The 25,623-nt window shown below is 41.7% G+C and overlaps 1 protein-coding gene across 1 annotated transcript in view; it reads left to right on the forward strand.

Moving 5' to 3' along the window:
• Nucleotides 1-25,623, forward strand: part of prkd1 (protein kinase D1) — a 77,364-nt gene that overhangs the window by 20,576 nt on the left and 31,165 nt on the right. Inside the window, exons 3-11 of the mRNA XM_040042215.1 lie at nucleotides 15,873-16,004; nucleotides 16,093-16,262; nucleotides 16,347-16,370; nucleotides 16,668-16,878; nucleotides 19,568-19,645; nucleotides 21,835-22,036; nucleotides 22,120-22,243; nucleotides 23,172-23,249; nucleotides 23,595-23,762. Coding sequence (XP_039898149.1) covers nucleotides 15,873-16,004; nucleotides 16,093-16,262; nucleotides 16,347-16,370; nucleotides 16,668-16,878; nucleotides 19,568-19,645; nucleotides 21,835-22,036; nucleotides 22,120-22,243; nucleotides 23,172-23,249; nucleotides 23,595-23,762 — 1,187 coding nt within the window. The remainder of the gene's footprint in view (nucleotides 1-15,872; nucleotides 16,005-16,092; nucleotides 16,263-16,346; nucleotides 16,371-16,667; nucleotides 16,879-19,567; nucleotides 19,646-21,834; nucleotides 22,037-22,119; nucleotides 22,244-23,171; nucleotides 23,250-23,594; nucleotides 23,763-25,623) is intronic.

The raw sequence follows: 25,623 nt of genomic DNA on the forward strand, positions 1-25,623 counted from the left end.
TTCTATGATTAGCCTGCTGTTGTCATGACTGGTAAGTGGGGGGGGGGAAAGAAATGGATGGAATGGATGGGAATTTAAAAAAAAAAAAACTTATTCTGTGGAAAAGTATTCCCCATCAGTCTTAGCATCAGTATTCTGAGTATTTTAAGATTAGGTTTTAAGTTTCCTTTTTGATAAAGATACATTACTAAGTTACGTTGCAATAGGTGTAGGCTGCGGAGGCTTCCCAAGAGTGTTTCTCTCTTACCTTTTTCACTCAATATGTGTTTTTACACCACTCTACATTTAATCATTAATTATTATTCATCTCAAGCTTTGTTCTGTCTTCCTCCCATGATCCCCAACTTTTGGCAGCAGATTGCCCCAAATGGCCTGGTTCTGCCGGAGCTTCTTCCTGTTCCCCTGGAGTTTTTCCTTCCTACAGTCACCAAAGCTTGCTTATAGGGTGTCATATGATTGTTGACTGTTTTTGTCTGTATTATTGTAGGGCCTTTACCTTACAGCATAAATCACCTGCAGGCAACAGTTGTGTCATTTAGGGTCAGTCTTTTTAAAGGGGCATGGACAAGAAGGAAATCAAACATGCTTCCAAGGATAATATCCTACCCTGGCAGCAATATGGAAGCAGTTTAAAGGATCGATGCAAAGTGAGAAAATATATTTGTCTGAGAAGCGATCTCTTTATAGTTAGTGGCCAGCTGATTGTGCCACTGGGATCTGTGGTCGGTCTGGTGAACTACAAAAGCATCTGACTTAAACAGGCTCCTCTCCACACAGTACTTGTGGCTAACAGGTAGATTGTGCCATTTCAATGCTGCTAGCCAACAATGAAGGATCACTTACTGTTTAAGGGACAGAGTGAGGGTGGACAGTATGGCATTGTTTTTTAATATAAAACTCATTGCAGCACGGGCAAGTACCAGCAGTGTTGGGACTAACACGTTATTAAGTAACGCGTTACAGTAACTACATTATTATTGTGGTAACGAGCACGGTAACTAGTTATTATGCCAAAATCAGGAACGTGTTAATCGTTATTGGGATTTAGATAGGGTCGTTATTCGTTACTTTGGGTGGTGGCTATCGCGGAGCTTTTTTTTTTTTTTTTTTTTTTTTCTATTTAAAAAGAAACCCTGATTTTGCACCTGCTGTTTATCAGCAGGTTACTGAATGTAAAAGTGAAAATGAAAAAAATCCTAAACTAGCATATAAAAAAACTGTTTGTGGTCGCTTTTGCATCTTTTCTCACATCTCTTTGGGGTCCTTTCTCTTTTTTTTTTTTTTTTTTGTGTGTGTCCCGTTTGGATCTTTAGCCATCAGAATTGTTGTCTTAAGGCCAAGAAAGATGCCAAGCGGATTTATTTTACCAAGTGGATCATCATGGCCTTGCCATATTGGTCCATTTGATTGACCTTTATTATAATTATGAATTTATTTTATTTTCAGTTGCTACAAACGGGACAGACATGACTGGGGGATAGGACAGGGAGAGAGAATGAAAGAAAGAGAGGGAGAGAAAGAAAACCAAAGGGGAGAAGAGATGGTGAGAAGGGGGGGGAGAAAGAAAAAAACAAACAAACAAAAAAAACCAAACACCTGGGTCACCTGTATGGAGAAAAAAAACAGAAGAGAAAGCAAACAACAAAGAGCAACATAATAAAAAAACAGCACCATCACAATAAACTAGCTAGCAGTAGATATCAGTAGATACTAAATAATAAACGATATTGTGCAGCACGCAAGATAGACAGCGCACAATGTGCTTTGAGGCAGCAGCCAAGAAAGCTGTAGTCCGCGTCTGTGAATACCCGTGTGTACACCTGTGTGCATACCTGTGTGGATCAGCATGCTTGCATTCCAAAGGTTTCTCCATGTAACGATCTGCTAGGGAGTGTGGGGAGCCACAGCCCCGTCCTCCAGGGTATGAAGCAGGTATGGAGGAGATCAAAACTCCAGACATCCAGAGGCCCCCAGAACACAAGAGACCAAGGAAGACCAACAGAGGGGCAGCCGCGCCACTGTCCCAGTAAGAGCTGAGGAGAGTCCCAGATGAGGGCTCACTCAGCAGCCGCGGAGCAGAAGCCAGGGGGAGTTGCAGTGACGCGCCCGTGAGCTCCGCCGGCAGCCGGCTGTGCCTGAGTGACCGAGCCCCAGGCCGAGAGGCCGGGGGCACCCCACCTCCGAAGTGGCCCGAGCGAGCCCCAGGCTCCAGGCCCCGATAAGCGGCCGCCAAGGAGTGAGCCGGTGTGTACCCGGACGCCCACCCCCAGACACAAAGAACCACCAACGCACCGACACCTGAGGGAGTCCGCCACTGGCAGGGGAAGTGGTGGTGGGTGGAGATAGGCCTCCAAACCTTGGAGGGCCTGAGATGTCCCCAGAGAGGTGGCGTCTGATACCCAACCTGACATATAGACACAGAAATACAGGCACGCACATATACAAACATCCATTCACACCCTCATGCTCTCATATGCACTTACTCCACACTCAACCAACGTGGAGACAGACATAAAGAGACGCTGTACACACGATCACACTCCCCAAGTGTACTCTACGAAACGGGTCTAGGTACCCTTGCCCCTGGAGGGGGGAACTGCACCCGGACCCAGGTGGTGTTACCCTTTTCCCTGCGGTGGGGAGAGGCAGACCGCCCCGACTCCGCAGCAGCAGGGAGGCCCCACACTCCAGACCGCAGTCGGACGGCCAACTCCTCCTAGCCCCCCCGCTCCAGCAGGCCGCAGAGAACGGGGGTGAGAGAAGACTCCAAACCTCCCTCCACCCGCTCATTGTAGTGTTGATGCATGTGTGTTCTAAGGTGCAATTAAAACCCAGGAGGGCATGGAGCTACCTGCCAGAGAGCAGCAGGTAAGCGCATAGTCACTCCTGCTAGCCCTCAATGTCTACGTGTATTTAAAATTGAGAGGTGGGCAACGACGCCAGGGGTGAGGTGTACACCCTGATGGTAATTTGGACTCCGTGTATCGTGCCCACCCCCAAGATCCTATATGTATGTGTAATGAGAGTGTGAGTAATGTGAATGTCTAAGTTGTGGGATAAAATTGAGGCAGAGGCAGCCAGAAGGGGACAGGGGGGGTGGTAGCCTCCTCTGCACCCTGGTGACACACCCCTACTCCAAGGCCCTGCATGTGTGGGTGGTTGTGGTGGAGCGGGGAGAGGGAGGCAGCTGGAGATGGGGAGGGAAGGAAGGGAGGGGCAGGTGACCCCTCCCTGGGGCCAGCTCCCCCGCTATCGCGGAGCTTCCACAGATTCAGTAACATTAGCAAGTGGTGGAGGCCAGCAGGTGGATGAGAGACCCGAGGCGGCCATCGGTCCGAGTGTGAACTGAACTTCAGGTAAGAAGTTAGGACCTGCAGTCTATTTGGGTCAGATATAAACCAAGTTTAGGTGGAGGTTATTTTCGTTGTGCTGACTTTTTCCGTACTGCGTACTAGCTAGCATGATGGAGTTTCTATACAGCTGGGTGGGTGCTATGATGTTAATGATGAGCCGTCGAACTTTATTTTGTTCATAAGGTTAATTATTAGAGTTGCCAACCGTCCCATAAAAAACAGAATCGTCTCGTATTCAGAGAAAATATTACGCGTTTCGTATTGAGGTGAAAAGGAACACAGTTTGTCCCGGACTTCAGCTACAATGAAAAAGACACAAAGCTGGAGCTGCACATCTGCCTCTTCTTCTCTCATTCTCTCCCCTCCCCTCCCCTCTCCTGTTTCTACTTCAATTATGAAAACTGATCAATGATCAGCTGATCGGCTCACTTGTTTATCGCCCACTTTGCGCCAGAAAGAGGAAACCAGCAGATGTCGGGTTAAACAATAGCAGCACGTTTAAGCTTGATCAGCTGTTGTTAGAATTTATTTAATATTCATTCGGGACTGCAATCTCCTCTGCTTCACCGAGACATGGCTGAACCCAGCGGTGCCGGACCACGCCATCCAGCCGGCCGAGTTCTTCTCGGTTCACCGCATGGAGAGGACACGGGACTCGGGGAAGTCAAGGGGAGGCGGCGTGTGTTTAATGGTGAACAACAACTGGTGCAACAGTGCGAACGTTGTTCCTCTCACACGCTCCTGCACACCAAATCTGGAACTACTGTCCATCATGTGTCGTCCTTTTTATCTACCTCGGGAATTTACATCGGTCATTGTAAGTGCCGTTTATATTCCACCACAAGCGGACACGGTCACCGCCTTATGCGAGCTGCATGAGGCACTCACACAGCACCAGACACAACACCGGGACGCTGCGCTTATTGTGACGGGGGACTTTAATAGCGCCAACCTCAAACGCGCAGCGCCGAACTTTTATCAACACATCACCTGCCCCACCAGAGGTGAAAGGACACTGGACCACTGCTACACTACGGTCAAGGACAGCTACAAGGCACAATCCCGCCCTCCTTTTGGCAAATCTGATCACGCCGCCATCTTCCTCATCCCAAAATACAAACAAAGGCTGAAATAGGAAGTTCCGGTTCAGAGGAAGGTCGCGCGCTGGACAGATCAATCGGTGGCCGCGTTACAGGACGCACTCGATGACGCAGACTGGGGCATGTTCAGAAACAGCTCCGATGATGATGTCAACGTGTTTACGGAAGCGGTTGTGGGATTCATCGGGAAACTAGCGGATGATACCGTGGAGACAAAGACTATCACAACGTTTCCCAACCAGAAGCCGTGGGTGGATAAAACCATCCGCGACGCTCTGAGATCCCGCACCGCTGCCTACAACACGGGACTCATGACGGGGGACATGGACCCGTACAAAGCCGCGTCATATAACGTGCGGAGGGCGGTGAAAGAGGCGAAGCAGCGCTACGGGAGGAAACTAGAGTCACAACTCCAACAGAGTGACTCTAGGAGCCTGTGGCGGGGACTAAGGACAATAACGGACTATAAAGCACCAACAACCGGTATGACGAACGCGGCCGTGACTCTGGCAGACGAGCTGAACACTTTCTATGCTTGCTTCGAGGCTGCAGCTAAGGACTCCAACGATGCTAGTGTTAGCGGCGCTAACGGCTGCAGACAGGAAGATACTGCCAGCACCGGAAACGTGCTCGTCATCTCCGAGCATGAAGTAAGGAGAGCCTTCAAGAGAGTGAACACCAGGAAAGCAGCAGGCCCAGACGGCATCCCAGGTCGTATCCTAAGAGACTGCGCATACCAGCTAGCTCCTGTGTTCACTGAGATATTCAACATCTCTTTATCTCAGTCGGTGATCCCCACATGCTTCAAAGAGTCCATCATTGTTCCTGTCCCGAAGAAACCCCACCCTGCTTCTCTCAATGACTATCGCCCTGTAGCCCTCACCTCAGTAGTGATGAAGTGCTTTGAACGCCTGGTCAGAGACTTCATCATTTCTTCACTACCAGACACACTGGACCCACTACAGTTTGCTTACCGTCCAAATCGTTCCACAGACGATGCCATCTCTCATCTCCTCCACACATCACTCACTCACTTGGACACTAGAAGGGGGAATTATGTTAAAATGCTCTTCATAGACTACAGCTCTGCATTTAACACCATAATTCCCTCCACACTCACCACCAAGCTGGAGCATCTGGGACTCAGCTCATCTATGTGTCAGTGGATCTCCAACTTCCTAACTGGCAGACCACAGGCAGTAAGGATGGGCGGACATGTCTCAGCCTCCACCACTCTCAGCACTGGAGCCCCCCAGGGGTGTGTTCTGAGCCCCCTGCTGTACTCTTTGTACACATATGACTGTGTGGCCACTACCAGCTCCACCACCATCATCAAGTTTGCTGACGACACCGTCGTGGTGGGCCTGATCTCTGATAACAACAAGACGGCCTACCTGAAGGAGATTAGGAATCTGGAGAACTGGTGCCAGAGGAACAACCTCCTTCTAAACGTCAGTAAGACAAAGGAGTTGATAGTGGACTTCAGCACTAAGCAGGAGAGGAACTACCAGACCCCTGTCATCACGAGTGCCCAGTGGAGAGAGTGGACAGCTTCAAATACCTCGGAGTTCACATCACGCAGGACCTGTCATGGTCCTGTCACATCAACACCGTGGTGAAAAAGGCCCGTCAGCGTCTCTACCACCTCAGACGCTTGAGAGACTTCCAACTGCCCTCCAAGGTGCTCAGGAACTTTTACTCCTGCACCATAGAGAGCATCCTGACGGGAAACATCTTAACCTGGTTCGGGAACAGCACCATGCAGGACAGACGAGCTCTACAGAGGGTTGTGCGGTCAGCTGAGCGCACCATCCGCTCCGAGCTCCCTGACCTGCACTGAATCTACAGCAGGCGGTGCTGGACCAAGGCCAGGAAGATCGTGAAGGACCTCAGCCATCCCAACAACAGACTGTTCTCTCTGTTGAGGTCAGGAAAGCGATTCCGCTCCCTGAAGACCAACACAGAGAGACTGAGGAGGAGCTTCTTCCCGCAGGCGATACGGTCTCTCAATCACACCACCACACAGTACTGACCCACACATATAGTTCTTACACACACACTGGACATTCTGGACATTGTTTTCACTTCATTACTTAAATCACGCTGCTGTTATTGTGTATATATTTATTTATATTTCTTCATACATTCTTATATAGTTCTATATTGTGTATTTTGTTGTACAGTTATTTTATTTTCAACTTTAATTTATATATTTTATCTTATTCTCCCAGTTAAATTTACCCTTCATTCTAATTTGTGTTGTACAGTTATTTCATTTTTAACCTTAATTTATATTTTATTCCTTCCTAGTTAAATTTACCCTTTTTAATTTTTCATATTTATTTCCTATCTTATTCATAGCCTTTTCCTTTTTTGTTTTCTTTAGGTCACGAGCAGTTGTCCAAGCATTTCACTACATATCGTACTGTGTATGACTGTGTACGTGACAAATAAAATTTGAATTTGAATTTGAATTTGAATTTCTACTATCAGCTGATGTTTGCTGGAGCCACAGCTGTAAAAGCTGCTGGTCATGATGTCGGTTTGGATATCTGGTGAGAGGGAAACATGAAGATGAAACCAGGAGATGTCCGTACTGAATCATCAGAGCTGAACAGGTGATGGAGAAACAGGTTTACCTTTTAGGTGACATGAATGAGTTGAAGGGAAGTTATGATCTGTTTCTGAGAGACAAATAACCCCAGGATCCTTTTTTACGTAGCTGACAGCTGGTAACTGTGCAGGGCCGGATCTAGCAAAGTTTTGCCAGGGGGGCCAAGTAGGGCATTAACAGGGAGAGGGGGGCACAAAGAAATACTTTTCTTTCTTATTCTCATTTAAAATGTCTAGCTTTTAAAAAATAATTATCTGAATCTTATAACAAACGATTGATAGATTGATACATATATACCATCAAAACAGTGTACATCACTGTCACAACAGCATTTGTTTTCATTCAAAGGCTTTATGATTTTTGCTATAATGGTCAAAATGCCCGGGCCAATTTTCTGTCCCAAACCAGCCCTGTATGCAGCTCATCTTCAGTCTGGTGTTACCTACATCTTCCTATTCGGAAGGCAGAATTTCCGAGTTCTGAGTACAATCAAAGCACCACGACTGCAGTTTTTGTGTTGGATGTAAAAAGCGCACATCATGCTGTGACGTAGGCTAGAATCATGGCAGCGGTCAATGATGGTCCAGGCGTGGGATTTCTCTCGTAGAAATATGCACATTATTTTTTTCTTTCTATTGGTAGCTGGCACAGTGCACTTGTGGCAAGTAAGCAAGCTAGAAGACTGGCAAAGTTATGGAAGCAACACATTAACAAGAGAATTCTGAGTAAAACCAAATTTACTTTCCCTAGTAACTAGTTACTTTGAAAGTAACGAGTAACTTGAAGTAACGGAGTTACTTTTGATAGAAGTAACTAGTAATGTAACTAAGTTACTTATTTAAAGTAACTTACCCAACACCGAGTACCAGTGACCCCCTTAGACTGCTTTTTAGTTTTATTTTCCTTGTTTTGCATTGAATTATCACTTCTGTCACTAGTTAGCTAGCATAAAAGAAAGTAAGTCTATTAGCAGCAACCAGCCAACCAACCAGGGAAATCACACTTTGTACTCACACAACATGCCGCTAGACATGGGCTGAAAAACGGAAACTTTAAACATTTACCTTTTAAATCCAGCTTCACAGACAGTGTTAACTCTGGGACAGTTTTTCAGAGTAGGGCTTGTGTAAATTAGCTTTAATACTTGTAGTGTAGTGTAATATCCATTTCACTGGTAAATTATTGTGTTATAATTGTACCAGATTTAAAGGACTGACACAAAAGAACTGCTTGCTGAAACAGAAGCAATGAAAGAACTTTAGGTGCTGAAAGTGTCAGTTACAACAAAAGCTCTAAAGCTTGGTGACATGCAGTTCAGCTGAAAATAATAAATTGGAACTGGAAAAGGTCCTAAAGTGTAACAAATACATACACGCAACAGATGACATTCAAGCATTTAAAGACACGGAAGCACCGAAAGTTGCCAGCTGAATTAAGCACTAATGATGTGAAATAATCATTTTCTTTTTGTATCTTTTAGCATTCACGCCTGGTATTTTCCATCTTGTTTACAACACCCTACATGTTTGACTAATCCTTCGTACCTTCCTCTTCTCTGACTCAGTCCTCTTTAACTTGTCTCTCTCTCCTCCTCCGTCAGGATGCTGCCACTCAGTTAAAAACACATTTGTTAACAGCTCCGTGCCAGTCTCAGCAACAGCTGAAAATGTGGTGGAAACAAACAGGAAATTAACACAAAACAGAGATGCAAACTCCAACAGAATGCATGTTCTGTCATATAGTAAGCAGGGGTGGACTAAAACAATAATAAAGGCTTGGGTGGTACACGAAGCGAAGCAAAAAACCTTAAATGACCTCACATCTAACCCAAAATTAGCCCCCAGTCGTGCCATAGTTCAAGCCTAAGGAACTGTGTTTCATACCAGGTCACAGAACAGGGAGTAACTGTTCTTTTAATATAATGGTACCATTATGTTTGTCCATTATATTAATCTACAGTAAACAAAAGCTCTAAAGCTTGGTGAGCAAGATCTCCATAGTTGTCCACCCAGACACTTAAGCTTATTGTCCAGCATTTAGCTGCATTTGTGGTAAAGCTGTTTCACATTTTTTTAAATTATTTTCTTAACTTGCCAAGTCATGGTACATTCAAGGACCTATAATACTGTAAGTCATTACATTTTTTTTCTGATTTCAATCTGGCTCATCTTTCATTCCACATCAGCTTCTCGTGGACATCTGGACCATTTTCAGTATAGCTGCTATTAATAGATCACTTCATGGAAATCCTGTTATGTCCCCTTGTAATTGCGCATCTGTAATATGTGCTGGATTTTTTTCCAGTGTGTGAAAACTGTAATCTTTCCACTTGATTAATTTTTGGTATGTTTACAAAGTTGCATGGAGCCAAGTGTGGAAAGAAAATGAATGAAAATGCTCACTGTGCTATCACATGCTGGCACGTACAACAGTTCAGACATTTCTGCTGACCTGTAGGAGCCGGCATTTTCAGTCTCTAATCCTTGAACAGTTGCAACAATCATGAGCCGGGTTTTCTGCCTTACCTGGAGCCTGCCGGCCTTTCAGGTTTTGAAACTGTGAAAAGCAGCTCTTATTGCTACAGATAAGAGCAGTTTTTTAGCTGCTTGCTAATTAATATCTTGTCATGTTGACTCTTAGCAGGCAAAACATTCCTGGGTCATTTTCATGACATATTTCTTCTGTGAGCAGTAACAGCATCAAAAGTAGAACACAGCACCAGCAAACGTTATTGAATGAAATGTCTCCACGTCTTTTTTATTTATTTATTTGTTTTATTTGCAGGGTGCTGAAATGTTTATTTTACTGTACATACAGCCTATTTTGACATATGAAAGCAAACACATGAAAGTAAACTTAACACACCGCACCTGCTTATGCCACCGCCGCTGGTCTACACTTTCTTCCCCTGCAGTGTTTGTTTTCTAGTTGTAGGATAACAAGTTAGCAACGAGCACTCCTAATTCTACCACACAGCCATAAACACAGGCGTTTATATCCAAACAAGGGCTACCTAGGAAACCTCACTCAAACACACAAATACATGCACACACATGCACATAAGTCATTTTCTGAAGCATATAATAACAGTTTGGGAGCTTGTTCACACATCCAAACGTATGTTGGCCCTCCAAACAAAAGCCATAAACAATAATTTGAATAAATGGAGGTAATTTCCTACAGCAGAATGTCTAATCAGAGCTGTATTCTACTGGAGGACCGCGACACAGGCCGAGTGCGTGTGTGTGTGTGTGTGTGTGTGCGGGGTTGTGTGTGTGGGTGTGTTAATGTGTGTGTATGTAAACGAAAACGAAAAGGCGATAGAGAATCGGAAATACATGCAGAGAGAGAGAGAGAGAGAGAAAAAGAAAGAAAATGACCGAAAACTGTGTACCATAAACTACCCATCCTGCCTTGCCAAGCCTGCTGGCCAACTTAAAAGACATTCAGTCCATCTGTGCCCACTAAGAGCCTCTCCTACCTCCAAAACATTTACAAAATACCCACTAACAACCCATTCATTAGTCTTTGTCTCTGTTGTTCTGTTTATCTCCCTCCCTTCTTCTCTCTTCCTCTATCTCCGGCTAGTTGAATATATTCTGTAGTTTTCCTTTTTTTCCAACAAATCCCATGTGGCGCTCCAAGTATCTACTAACAAATGTGTGTGTGTATCAGAACCTGATACTGACTATTCCTTTTAGCTCCACTGTTATCCCGAAAAATCTCAGTGAGCCACACAGTTCCTTTAACTAACTCCTACTAGCAAAAGTTTGCATTACAGCAGTTATGATTTTCATCAAGGTGAAATAATTTGGGAGAAAAGAGTAAGCTCTGACATCCAAGTATTTTTGGCAATTACGCCAAGGAGAAGCAACATTATGGAGACACCATAGTAAGTGGGCCCCCTCCCCCGACACTAAACGTTGGTGGCAGTGTAGCAGAGTAAGCAGATGGTTCATGGAGAGTTTGGATGAGATGTTCTAGACAACATGGATGAGGAGGAGCTGGTGTAAAGGAGCGACAGATCACAATGAATTAGAAACAGCATGGAGTGGAAACCAACTGGCTCTGGGAACCCAGGAAGGTTGATTATTGGACAATTGTAGTGACGCTGAAATGTTGAACGATGTAAATTTAACAGCATGGGGAAAAGGAAGTGATCAGAGAACAGATCTTTGGTGAAATTGTTAATTGACAACTCACTTCTTGATCAGACTGCAGGCAAAGGTGGCTTAACTCAAAATGTGTTAGAAAACCGTGTGAAAACCATGAGTCACCTTTTCCATTTAGATTTGGTTCACTTCCATCCGTAGTCTTAGGTCTGACAGATCTGACTGTCCTGCAGTACAAACAGGTTGAACACTCACATCGGTACTAATGCTACTCCACCTATATCTGTATAATCAGCACCTGTTGCCAGCCATTACAAGCCAGTTCAGTTCCTACACACTTTCTCTGGGAGATGGATCACCTTGGCAGACTGTCTTTACAGGAAAGTCCTTTGAAGAGGTGCTGACAGATGTATGTGGTTAAGTGTCCTGTCATATTTTGGAATTTTGAACAAAATCTGCTTTAGTCAGGCCATTCAAGTCAGGATCCCAACACCCTTGTCTCCAACTCTACATCCACCCACACCCCTATACAGGAGAAGCATCCAATGCTCTACAAAATGTGCCTTCTTCCTCTATGTATTCGTCATCATGTAATCAATTAGGTGTGTTTGATGCACTTCATCTTTACAAGCATCCTCCATGTTTACTCCTTTCTCAAATTCACAACATTTTTAGAAAGAATTCAGGCAGAAAAAAAGCAAATCAATTGATAAACAATAAGTAAGGTTATTACATATAACATATATGTGGCACATTTCAACAATAATTTTCTTACAGAACTACATCTGACTGAATCAGTCTCAGCAGACAGAATGCATGATATATCCAAACCCATGCACTGGCAGTATTGAAAATTTGTATGCAGTGTGTTAATAATGTAGAAAAAAAAAGATAATTTCATAATTGGTTCTGATTTGCTGCCAATTTACACTGATAGTATTAAAACTAATAGACAACAGATTAGAAAATAGATTATTGGAGTTTACTATGATAACACCATAATACCTATTATCTCATCAACTTAAAGTAGGAATTTGTTGAATTCGGTTTGTACAAACATTGAGAAAGTCAAGCAAGAAGACACAATTAGGTTGGCTACGTTTTTTTCATCTTTTACCACAGCCTCCTATATATTTACTTATGGCTCCTGTTATATCATGTTTTGCTACACTATCAGGGGTGCATGTTAAACCCAGCGTTTTACATGGATTTCTATCTGGGTCACATTGACTGCCTCAGTGTTTCTAGGTTTAAATGTATTCTTTTTTTTCCCAGTCAGTGTGGCAAATGCAACGCTATTATTATCATATTAATTTGACACATCTAGAATAAATAAATATCTATTTTATCAACTACGTTATTTACAGGAAATTTTTATTTTCTTAGTTGGGAATCTGACTTGTATAACAAGTTTCAAAAATATGTGTTAACTTTTTGTAAAATACAATCTAATACGAAAATGTCAAAGTTCCTATACTCTCTGAGCCAACAGGCGTTAACAATCTAAATAACGATAAACATTTTCCCACCCTAACAGGTGTAATGGGAAATGTTAATCAAGCACAGGCTTTACACACCCACTCAATCCTTAAAAAAAGGTTTAATGTGAAGATATGTGAATAAGGTCTAGCATGAAACAAGCTTTAGAAATGTGGCCTGTCTTTTTCTCAAATAAAAAATATCAGATGTCAAAAGAAATCAAAGAAACAAGAAATTTAATGGAGTCTAAACTATAAGTAACTATTAATCTCAGTTCATGGGTAATCTCAGTTACCCATGAAGCTTTGACAGAAGTACAAAAGTAAAATAAAATAAAATCTGAGTGGTAAATGTTTCTGGTTTATCTGGTTTATCTTTTCTCAGTATTTCTTTTTTCTTTATTTCTGAGACTTTCTTTTCACATTTCTCACCCACATATTTAATCCAATAAATAGGCAAAAACAAGTTGTAAATATTACAATTACATTTTTCTAGTTCTTATGTTGAGCTGATTGGCCAAAGTTGGCTGTTTGTAGACTCAGCAGCTACTGACTAAAGTTTGCATTCCTTAAATTGCGCTCTGTTTTAATTTCTTTTTTGAATTACTACCAAACTCCTTTGGAGCTACACATGCCAGCTCTAAGTCTGAATCAATAGTTTGGTGCCAATGACTGTAGTACAAAGTGAGCTTTAATGCTTTCTATTTAAAAACTTTAAATGTAAAGCTGCAGAGTCAGTAGCTGTTTCTACCAGAAATCCCATTCACTTTGCCCCTGTTTTCATTGTCTTTTTTTTTTTTTTTTTGTGATATTATAAAAACAGCAAAAACTGATTCTTTGTTTGACATTACGAGTGTCACAGCAGGGGTTACCGGCACTGCCTGTACACCCAACTGGGTTTTTGTCAAAACAGCTGGAGGATATTTGGGCTCAGATGGCTGCTGTGGCCAAGAGCCCAGTCACCCCAGATAAGCAGCTGCTCATCTCTGAAATAAAATTAAAAGCATGGAGAAACACTGGAAAATGTGGAGGAAAATATGGTGCCACAGATTGGTTTGTCAGCAGTGATTAAAAGTCTAACATTCAGGATTGCTATTATGTTGGAATGTTCTTATTTTTCACTTTCAGTTTTCCTTGATTTGAATCCCTTTAAAAAATTATGCTTATCCTTCATTTGAAGTGACACTTTCTCTTCAACTGCAAACTTCATAGCTGACATATGAAAATGGATTTCAGGTGATGTAACAGTGTACAGTCCAGCTCACATTTCAGCTTCTTATGATTAAACCCCATTAATTTCAGTGCATTCACACACCATTTGTCTTCACTTTTCCACTTCTCCGAGTTTTACATTTTATGTTGTGTTATATGTTTTCAAGTGACTCTTAACCCATGTTTTAATGAATCTCCAGGTTTATCTGCAGTTCTTTTTTTAACTGCCACTTTTACTTCCTTAGTTAATACACAAAGAAGTAAACAATGTTTAAGAAAGAATATATTTATTCTTTCTTTTAACCTTTATTTTTAACTGAAACAGTTCAACACAAATATGAAAGTACAGTGTGTACTGACATTTCAGTTTCTTAAGCGTTTACATTTCACGTAATGTTTTTGTTTTGCAAATATTTGAAAAACTTTTGTAATATGATTTCTGATGCATATGTACAGCCATTCATTAGTGTGTAATGTGTTACCCTCACAAGTGCAATTTGAGGTTCTACTTGCCTAAGGACAATTTGATGTGTGCACTGTAAGTGTCAGGGACTAAAACCACCGATCTTCTGAATAGTGAACAACTTTTGCCACCTCCTGAGCACCAGCTGCCCTAAAGTTTTTTTCATGTTTACACTTTACTGGTGATAGGGAACGAAACGGCTCTAGAGCCGACACTTTGACGTGGACAACACGAGCCGACTCCTTATTGGGAGCCATGGGTTTTTTTTTTTCCTTTCTCTCACCCTCTCTCTCACACACACTTTTTTCCCGCTTCACTCCGCACGCCAGCCTTGTGCTTTGCGCTGGGCAGAGGGGGGAGGGGCGGTAGTTACACTCGCAATAGCACAGGAACAGAGCGGGAGGGAGAGAGAGAGAGAGAGAGAGAGCCAGGGACAACAACGTCACATTAGAAAGGTATAGTAATCATCCGCAAATATTTTCAGTTGCGGATGATAAAGGATTCAGAAAGTTTATTCATGCAGGCCCATATGACAGAGAATGTGCATCTTCTTTTTGTTTTCATATTTTTTCATATTTATATTTAATTGTGTTGTGGTTTGCAGTGTTTTGTGTTGTTTCACTTTAAACTTGTTTAAAAGGAAAAAGCTGAAAATTTAAATAGTTAAAGTTGAAATGTAAATAGTTGGTTTTTGTATTATATGATTTATTTATTAAATTTTATTTGGAGTGAATAAATAAAAGTATATTTACGGTGGCCCCTCGAGACAAAGCACAAAACTTCAAAACATGTAAAAACTCCAAAACACGTAAAAACTCCGAAGCACGTACAAACTCCAAAACACAACAGAAGTGCTCCAGGATGCTAGGGGCAGTGTTGAGCTTTGTTACCTAGTGGCCACACAAGCCAGGAAGTACCAACGACCGGATTTGGTATGTGGTAGTAACAAAAATTTAAAATTTTTTTAAATTATGTGAATACATATGAGTGCTTGTGTATAAATACACAAACAATACGCATATGCTTTCAATTGTGTAATTTAAGTGATCTAGGTAGCTCTGTTTTGAAGTTCAGTTAACGCTAGAAATGTGCTTTGGAGTTTGTACGTGTTTTGTCTCTGGGGGCCACCGCATATATTTATATATAAACATATATAAATAAAACCACTTTTTTTTACATTAGTAATTCCTTTTGTGAATAATTTTATATTGTTGTCAATAATAAATAAATTAAAGCAACAAAACAACCTGAAGAGCCAGTTGGGAGCCGAAAGAGCCGGTTCTCTAAAAAAATCCGGAAATCCCATCACTACACTTTACCTGAAATTTAAGCTCAAGTCATTGCTTTTATTTTAGATTTACATTTCAGCTGACCCTTCTATACTTCTATGTTATTACTTACACTTAAACTTTTTTCAATTTTCAATAAATGCAACTACAACTCTTTTAAGTGCATCAACCCCCTAGTACACATATAACCTTACTTGACAGACACAAAAACTTGTAGTTGGAATTCATTTATATCTTATAATTTTCTACAGCTTCAGCCACAGTAGAGGACTTCCAGATTCGTCCACACTGCCTGTTTGTCCATTCGTACCGAGCTCCAGCCTTCTGCGACCACTGTGGGGAAATGCTGTGGGGACTTGTACGCCAAGGACTTAAATGTGAAGGTAAAATATCCTACTCCCATAAGATGAAATCATGAGAACATTATGGCTGAGGTAAAATTTTAAAAAGAGACACTATCCTTTTCTCCAGGTTGTGGTCTGAATTACCACAAGCGCTGTGCCTTTAAGATCCCCAACAACTGCAGCGGGGTGAGGAGGCGTCGTCCCTCCAATGTCTCATTGACAGGCGGGATAATCAACATCGGGCGTCCGCTCTCTGCTGAGCCTTCACCTCCCCACTACAGTGATGATGCTTTATTGGTCAGTACAAAAGCACAGACCTGTGGAACACAGTTTTTCAGAAATGTTGAAGTAACTTTTTTTGTTCTTTTTTTTGTTGTCCAGTCTCCAGTCAGTCCTAGCATGGAGGTAAGTCCTCCCATCTTTTTACATAGAAATACTTCTCTAGGGTCATTTTTACTTATTGCATAATAGTGAACAGGCAGCCAAGTTAAATTATACTGTGCAATTCATTCTCCCATCTGTTAGTCTATTTATCATATATTTCTTGCAGGCAACGGTAACCCCAGAGCTGAGAAACCAAACTCTAAATCTGCTGCCATAAAAAATCATTTTAAGTGTGACTTATCATGGAAAACAGGTCCACTGGCAAAAACTAGAAACTTATGAAAAACTTTGAAATGCTTTGCTTGTTTCTCCCAACAGCAGAAGAACCAGTTAGATTACTTTCCTGGTAGAGAGCGGCGATCCAGCTCACAATCATATGTTGGCCGTCCCATTGAGCTTGACAAGATCTTACTGTCAAAAGTCAAAGTTCCCCACACATTCCTGATTCACTCTTACACCCGGCCTACTGTCTGCCAGCACTGCAAGAAGCTGCTCAAAGGCCTCTTCAGGCAGGGCCTGCAGTGCAAAGGTGAGCTGTTGTTCTGAAAACCTGCTGTAGATGTTTTTCAAAGCTCTACATGTCAAACTTAAAACTGTCTCTGCTTGTAGCACAGCTTGTCCAGTGTCCAAAACATTTTGCATTAAGATGCTTAAAGAAACCTTGTCCTTTCAGAATCATTGAGACATTTCTTTAGCTCAACCATGTAAAAACTACCAGTAGGTTTACTGTTTACTTGTTAATGTAACCATTAGATACTGTAATACAGTATAATACTGAATAATGATTTGCCATGGTGCTACATGTAATGTTGCTGTAAAAGGACTAGTAGAGAGACTGAATACTGAATGTGTGAAAACATTACCTGGATAAATAAAGACTCTGCTGATTGTACTATTAAAATATAGAGTTTAGATAATGTAGGTAGATTATTTTAAGTACCTGGGATAAATTCCAGGCAACAGAAACAGTGTTAAGGAGAGGTGAAGAAGAGTGTGCAAATGGGGGGAGCTGTTAGAGACAAATGTCAGGGCTGATTTGTGACAGAAGGATAGTGAATGGGAAGTTTATGAGATGTTCGCGAGACTTGCTATGTATGGTTAAGACACAGTGACAAACAGATAGGAGGCCAAGCTGGTAGTGGTAGAGTAATGAAGATGTTAAGATTTTCATTGGGACTGACCAGGACAGACGAGATTAGAAGTTCTAGGGACAGCTCAGGTTGAGTGGTTTGTAGACAAAGTGACACAGTGCAAAGGAGGAATAGCAGATATATTCCACAATCAGTGATGGGAAGGTTACTTTTACAATGTATTCCACTACTGATTACAGAATACATGCCCCAAAATGTATTTTGTAACCTATTCCGTTACGTTACTCAATTAGAGTAACTTATTCTGAATAATTTGGATTACTTAATATATTATCAGGCAATTATGTAGGCAACTACATGAATGTACTATTGCTGTGTGATCTTTTACTATTACTGAAGAATACTCGCCATACCAATACCAACTAGATTTTTAAATCTTAATATAAATGAGTAACAGTAGGGTGGACATTAGGTAAGGCTGCACTTTTTGCAGCGATCTCATATAGAAAACTATTGCGCGCATATATTTTCAGGTCCGCGGCTCCGAACTGTAGTAAAGGGACCTCTGGCTAATACGTTGGGTTCCGTGTCGAGCTCGTAACCGAAAATTAGCTTTACTTTGTTGTCTGGGTCAACTTTGCTAGCGAGAGACAGAGAGAGGCGTTGAAAGGCTGCTCCAACGGAACTTATTGTTTCGGAGGAAAACATGAACACAGCGTACAGTCGAGTCTTAACAGCTTACTTACAACTGGGCTACACTGCCCATGAGGCTACATTCTCCAGGGCTATGCCTGTAACACTCTGCTCATATTGCCTTCATAATAAATAATTTGTTGAAAAATAATTTTTAAAAATATTTCTTCACATCATTATGCGGGCGCAAGTACAGGTAACATGGGCCGCGAGATTGAGACACATGCATTAGAGCCTCTTATTGTGTGTTTTGTTTGAGTTTCCACCGGCGTGGAATTACCAGAAATAGAGAGGGCATAGCCTAACAAATGAAACAGGAAAAGACCGCCATGTAATCCCTTTAATTCAACAAACTATTCTGAATACCACCTTTTTAAATGGTAACTGTAACGGAATACAGTTACTCTTATTTTGTATTTTAAATACGTAACGTCGGTACATGTATTCCGTTACTCCCCAACACTGTCCACTTTGTGATGTTGACTGGCTCTTGCTGGGAGGTTACTTAGCATTGGTGTTGTGTGACACATCTTTTTCCCAGATGTTCTTCCAATATTGCTCAGTTTCAGCTCTGGGTAGGTCTGCTCCTGTGCTATTTTTCTTTTGTAGCTTAGAGCAGCGGTCCCCAACCTTTTTTGCGCCACGGACCGGTTTATGCCCGACAATATTTTCACGGACCGGCCTTTAAGGTGTCGCGGATAAATACAACAAAATAAAACTAGTACCGGTAATGAAAAAAAGAAGATTTATTCATAACACACGTGAAAAGACCCAGGAAAACCGAGTTAACGATAAAAACGATAACAAAATAACGCTGAAAACCGATAAAAACCCTGAAAACCATACATTTCACACCTGAGCCTCAACTCTCGCGGCCCGGTACCAAACGACTCACGGACCAGTACCGGTCTGAGGCCCAGGGTTGGGGACCGCTGGCTTAGAGTACACCCTGGATGGATCTTTGGAGAAAATCCATCCTAGTCACCAGAGCTTTGTTTAACAGTTTCTAGAACCTTGGTTATAGACATCATGTTGTACGCCCTTTCATTTAAGACGTCTGATGATGCAGTTCTATATCTCCCTGTTCCAACATAATTGCACACCAGTGCACAAATCAAGTAACATAAAGACATGGACAGTCTTGACCTCAACATGATAAAACACCTTCAGTATAAATGAGTGGGGACTGTGAGCCAAGGTGTAAGGTTGCAAAGGTTGGGCCAACATCAAACCCTATGGATTAAGAATAGGATGTCCCTCAAGTTCATAAAGGCATACGAGGAAATGCTTTTAGCAATATAGTGTAATCTGGCCGTTTTGGAGTTTTAACTGCATCATGTCTTCATCTGTATTAAGATTTTGAACAGTTACTGTGGAGCTGATGTCAAAGCCTCTTCCTAAGCCTTGTGTTCCTCTTTCTTGTTTCTCTCTCAGACTGTAAATTTAATTGTCATAAACGATGTGCGCAAAAAGTGCCAAACAACTGCCTGGGAGAAGTATCAAAAAATGGAGGTACCTACCAACACACAAACACATTTCTTTGTTTTTGTATTATATGAACACAGAGCGTTACTTTAGCCACCACTACAACATCCATAAACCCCATCATAACTCAAAATTTTATTTTAAAATCAGGCTTGAGACTGAATAAAAATGATGCTTTAATTTTTTTTCACACACACACACACACACACACACACACACACACACACACACACACACACATATATATATATATATATATATATATATATTTCTCCCAGTTTTTCATCTGGCTCAGTCTCTTGCTATCCCTAGTATCCTTCTCACAACCAACCCTCTGTATATGCACTTTCACTACATTCATGTATCTTTTCTGTGCTTATCCTATTTCCCTCCTGCCTCCATGTTCAACACCCTTTGCGCAATGTAGTCACTATCCCACCACTGCACACGTCTAACATGTCTAAACCTTGCCTCTCTAGCTTTGTCTCCAAACAACTCAACCTAAGCTATCACTCTGTTGCATTATTAATTCTCATTCCTAATTTTGTCCATTCTGTCCATTCAACCCTGACACTCATCTCCACCAACACCTTTGTGCACTGACTTGGTAATGGACCAGTCATGTACTTTAACTCCCTTTGCCCCGGTTTCACTGTTACTCCTACCTGTCTCTCATTCACATATGTGTTCAGTGTAAAGGGGCCAGAGCAAGAAGGGGCTCTAGACAAATACTTTCTTGGCAGTTTCCCTAACCACGTCAGCTGTACTTTTCCCAGTCATCTGGCAGTTCTTCCCTACAACCCTTAACTCCTTCCTAAATGCTGCATAACATTCTTCCTTCAGCTTCCATAACTTAGTCCTTTCCTCATTCCCTTACTCTTCTTGAGTTCCAAAGTCATCCTGCAGACTACCATCCATCCTAGCTAGATTTCTGATACTACCTTGCAGTCTCCAATCTTTGTCATGGTCCTTCACCGGTCTGTTTGCTGTTTTGGGTTTATGCTGGGTTGGGCAGATCTTGGTATGACCAGATCCAGGGTTCACTCTCCACCAGATTTTATGCCTCCTTTAACTGGTAATCTGGCTCCTCCGTGTCTCCTGTGGTGACACAAGCTTTCAAGTGTAACACCTTCATTGCCATGTGTCCCATTTGTCCCCTGCCTTAGGAGCAGCTCCACCTCTAGTGTCCCCTAACTGTCTCTGTCAAACTGGTCTTCTCCTCCTGAATTCCTTGATCAAGAAACTCTCAATTTCAACTCACCTGCCTCTTCACCTTCCTACGACTCTGTCCCCCTGCAAGTATCTCTTTCAGACCAACCAAGTAGGCAGTCAAATTCACTCTAAACAACACTCTCTGGAGCTATTCTCTGGATTATCCAAGGCTAACTCTCTCAGTGACTCAGTGACAGGTCCTCCTACCTGCTTTGTTTTGTCAGGAATCCGTGTGTTTACCTCCCCTTTCAACTTCTCACTTACTTTAACTCAATAAACCTGTTGAACTTTAGACTTGTCAGTGTTGGGTCCTGTTTTACAGCCTTGTTAGCTGTTTTGCCAATTTAGCATATGACGCCTTCTACAAAAATCAACCTCTGTGCACCTTTCTCCACTCTTATACGTCACCTTTTGTTTTATTTTTTCTTAAAGCATGTGTTCACCACTACTACCTGCTCTTCTGCAATTCCTTACATCATACTTTCCCAACACCTCATCAGCTCTCTACTCTTCACATACATTTCTACTGAGGTCTAATCACTACTGTCTCATCTCTGGGATACTCTCTACAGGTTGTTGAATATATTCTAAAATTTCAATGATAACATTCAACGTCACTCCTTCGATCTAGTTTCAAACTCATGATAGTGTCTGACACTCTTGACCTCCACAACACCACTTGTGGGCTGACAAGACAGCTGAACTTTTTGAAAAGTTTGTGTCCCGTTACTTCTGGCATGAGAGTAAAACAGGAAGCCATAAAAAGACCAACAGTCAAACGTGGTGGTAGTAGAGTGAGGATCTGAATGACTTTCTGTAATTGATGGAATCTTGAATTCTGCTCTCAACCTAAAATTCTGAAGGAGAATCTCCTGTCCTGAAGCTTAGCACACTCAGATTATGTATCAATACAAGGGTTTGAAACACATTAGCATTACACATAAGTCCACCTCTGAATGGTTTAGAAACACAAAATGAAGTTCCTGAATTCTATTGTTGCATAGAACTTCTGAGCCCAGGTGCAGAATCGGATGCCCTCATGGTGGAGGGTTGCCTTGATGACCATGATATTGACAGAGGGGGTAGCCTCTTGGATGACATGGATGAAGCGCTGGCCTCAGAGAGTGGCTTGCTGCTAGAGGCAGGACCCAGCGATCTCTGTGACATGCACGACCCTGACCTAGATGAGTCCAACCGAGCCATCAGGTACTCACAGAACAATTACACACAAAGAAAAATATATAGTACTGAGATGTTTCTGAGGCTGTGTTTTTTCGTGCCCCTTAAAGCCCCTCCACCAGCAACAACATTCCTTTGATGCGAGTCGTCCAGTCTGTCAAACACACAAAGAGGAAGAGCAGCAATGTGATGAAAGAGGGCTGGATGGTCCACTACACCAGCAAGGACACTCTGGTACATCTTTCTTTTTATGTTTAACAGTCTATTTACCTCACCACATTCGTGTTGTGGATGTTGTCTTACATGAAGCAAACAGCTAGCGCCCTCAGGGTTTTTTGTTTGTTTGTTTTGTTTTCGTTCTGTTCACTGGTTCGGATGTTATCAGGCTTTGCCTCAGTCTTAGCTTTGTCATCTACTCCTTTAATTTCACCGATTCCTCTGTCTTTGTGACATGAAACAGTGGCTTCTCAGTCTAATGATTAGTCAATCAGCACCCTGGGGAGAATTCGTGTAATAGTTAAATTTTTCCCAATTACTTAAAGATGGTACACTTTAGAATTATAATTTAATTCATAATTAAATTATAAAAAAAGACCTGAACCATGTGGAAAAACACAGTTTATTCTCATTACATTTCAAGAACAAGCAAAGAATCCAGTTGTGATGCTGTTTCTGAAGTCTTTGAGTGAAGGATAAGAAGACTCAGAAACAGGACAGAACGCGTTGCAGATATTTCACTATTTGTAATCAAAGTGCTGCTTCCAACTTTGTTTGACACATTATTATAAATATACACTTTGAATCGTACAAAGATTGTCTTAAGTGTTTGTGGTTCTTCCTATTTAAATAACGGAGATGGTAGGAAATATCGAAGAAACAAATAGTGAGAAATAATAAATGTTAAACTCATTCCTAATAGAAGCAAGAGTTATTTCTGAGAAAACTGCCACTTGTGGTTTGAGGATGTGTTGCTGTTCTGAAATTCTTCAGCTGCGTGAGTGTTAAAAACAAGTTGAGAGGCATTTACAGGTTGTCATTGTTTGTCTGCTTCATACTTATTTGCTCTCTTTTCTTTCCTCAGTTGTTTTGCTCTTTAATGTCACTCTTTTTTCTTTGTGGTATTCCCTTATTTTTCTTCCTCTTCTCTCTTGCAATGTTTCAGAGGAAAAGACATTACTGGAGGCTAGACAGTAAATGCATTACGCTGTTTCAGAACGACACAGGAAGTAAATATTACAAGGTAAGACCACTACCTTCCAGCAGTTTATTTGTTGCTGCAAAGTCATCACTGCAGGTGTGCCTGTCTTTTAAAGACTAACTGCTAAGTTTACAGTAGTAGTCTTTTTTGAACTTGAGTCTGCTGAGAGAGGCCTGATATTCCTATTCTACTTTCTAAACTCAGCAGTCTGAGAGCAATGTGATCTACTGGTATGAGATATATGTTAATTCATATTTGAATGTAAATTACTTGCAACACAGCACACCCCTCAACTACAGATTCAGGAGGTACATCATGTATGGTGTACTGGTGCTGATACTGTAAACTGTATTCCACCCAGACCCCTTTACTTCATCCTCTCTGCAGGAAATCCCTCTGTCTGAAATCTTGTCTCTGGAGCCTGCTCAGAATTTTTCTCTGCTCCCTGATGGAGCCAATCCTCATTGCTTTGAGATCGCCACGGCATCACTGGTTTATTATGTTGGAGAGAACCTGCAGAGACCTGAATCATCTGTGACAGGCAGCAGCATTCTGGTGAGATGCAGATTTAATCTGATATGATGCAAGATAGGTTCTCTAAGATCATAATTAGATTTGATATTATTGATAGATTTGATATCATCCTTAATGTGCTTGCATGATATCATGCAAACACTTTAAGGAGAAATGTTTTTCAACAAAGTCTTAAATCGGATACGTGAGAGCTGGCAAAATAAAGACATTTGTCACATTTGTTTTTCAAAATTTTGAAAAACTCACATTTACATGAAAGATTTAAATTCACAGTTTAGCAAATGTCACTGAGTACTCCTTACTAAAATCTCTCTTTCTCCAACCCTGTTCTTTCTTACATCTTTCTTCATTCAGTTCAGTTCAGTTCAAATGTGATGATTATTTGCAGCTTGCAGGTTGTAGCCATCAGTAATAGTAATAAATCACACAGCAATAGTACATCAAAGATACTGAAGTGGGACATAACTACCATAGCTATGGTAGCTACCATAACTCGAACAAGGTAGTTGCAGTAGGCTAATGTTAGTTTTTAAATAAAGAACTTACTTCCAGATGTTTCTTTAGGTTGGAGTCTTTTGATGCTGAGAGCAGCTTGGTTGCTGGCAAACAAAGTTTGCATTGCACGGTCAGATTTTGCCCATCCCATTCTTCTCATGAAGTGGTGTCAGAATTTCCAAGTAAGAAATGCCTTCCTGCCCGTTCACTGCTGGCTCTGTTGTGCTGGCTCTGGGTTCATTGTGTAGCTGACACCACCAACATTAACTGGACGCTCACATTAGAGCCTCTTATTGCGTGCTTTGTTTGGGTTTCCGGCAATGCGTGGAATTACCAAAATTAGAGAGGGGATAGCGTAACATATGAAACAGGAAAAGATTGCCGTGTAATCCGTTTATTTCAACAAAGTAACTGTTTTCTAATTATCACCTATTTAAGCAGTAACTGTAACAGAATACAGTTGCTCATATTTTGTATTTTAAATACGTAACGTTGGTACATGTATTCTGTTACTCCCCAACACTGGTGACATGAAATAATAACACCCCTCAAATGCAATCATGTTAAGAAAGATATTTGAGAGATATTGGTGTAAAAATTAAGGGGGTGAAAGTTTAAAAGATGTCAGCTATAAAAATATTAAACTAAAAGACAGAAATCGAAAAAGTGACGTTTCCCCTCTGTGGTACATGGATTACAGTCTTCTTCTACCATTCATACTTAGTTATTTCTGCAATAAGAAATACGTTCAAGTTAAAATTTTACATAACTTACTTTAAAAAAAAATCAGAAACTACTAATATTTTTAAAGTTTGTTTAAAGTTTTTCTGATAGGAACTAAATAACTAAATATTTAAAATAAATATATAAAAACAAAAGACAAAATAAAAGCATGAATTCTCCAATCAATTAGCCATGAGGGCTCCCCCTGTCTTCCTCTGTGGCCGAGGACAAGCCCCTTAACCCCAGAAATGGGCCCACTGAAGGTTGCCAGGGACTGGCAGATGCAAGTGGACTTGGATCCCACAGAGATCGTAGCACCTACTCTGCGGCCAGACCTCGTCCTTTGGTCTAACTCCAAAAAACTTGCGTATGTCATTGAGCTGACGGTACCATGGGAGGAAGCAATTGAGGAAACATTTGAGCGTAAGAAGCTGTGGTATGCCAACTTGGCAGCTGAGGCAGAGGACAGAGGCTGGAAGATCAAGGTGCGCCCGGTGGAAGTGGGATGCAGGGGCTTTGTTGCCAGTCCAACAGCAAAACTGCTTAGAGAGATTGGGATCAGAGGACAGGCGCAATGGCAGGCTATAAGAGAATTGGCTAACACTGCTGAGAGGACCAGTCACTGGCTATGGCTAAAAAGTAGGGGTGGGTTTTAATAATTGAT

Source organism: Simochromis diagramma, unplaced genomic scaffold (assembly GCF_900408965.1).
Source record: "Simochromis diagramma unplaced genomic scaffold, fSimDia1.1 OVJJ01000304.1, whole genome shotgun sequence".
NCBI classification, from domain to species: Eukaryota; Metazoa; Chordata; class Actinopteri; order Cichliformes; family Cichlidae; genus Simochromis; species Simochromis diagramma.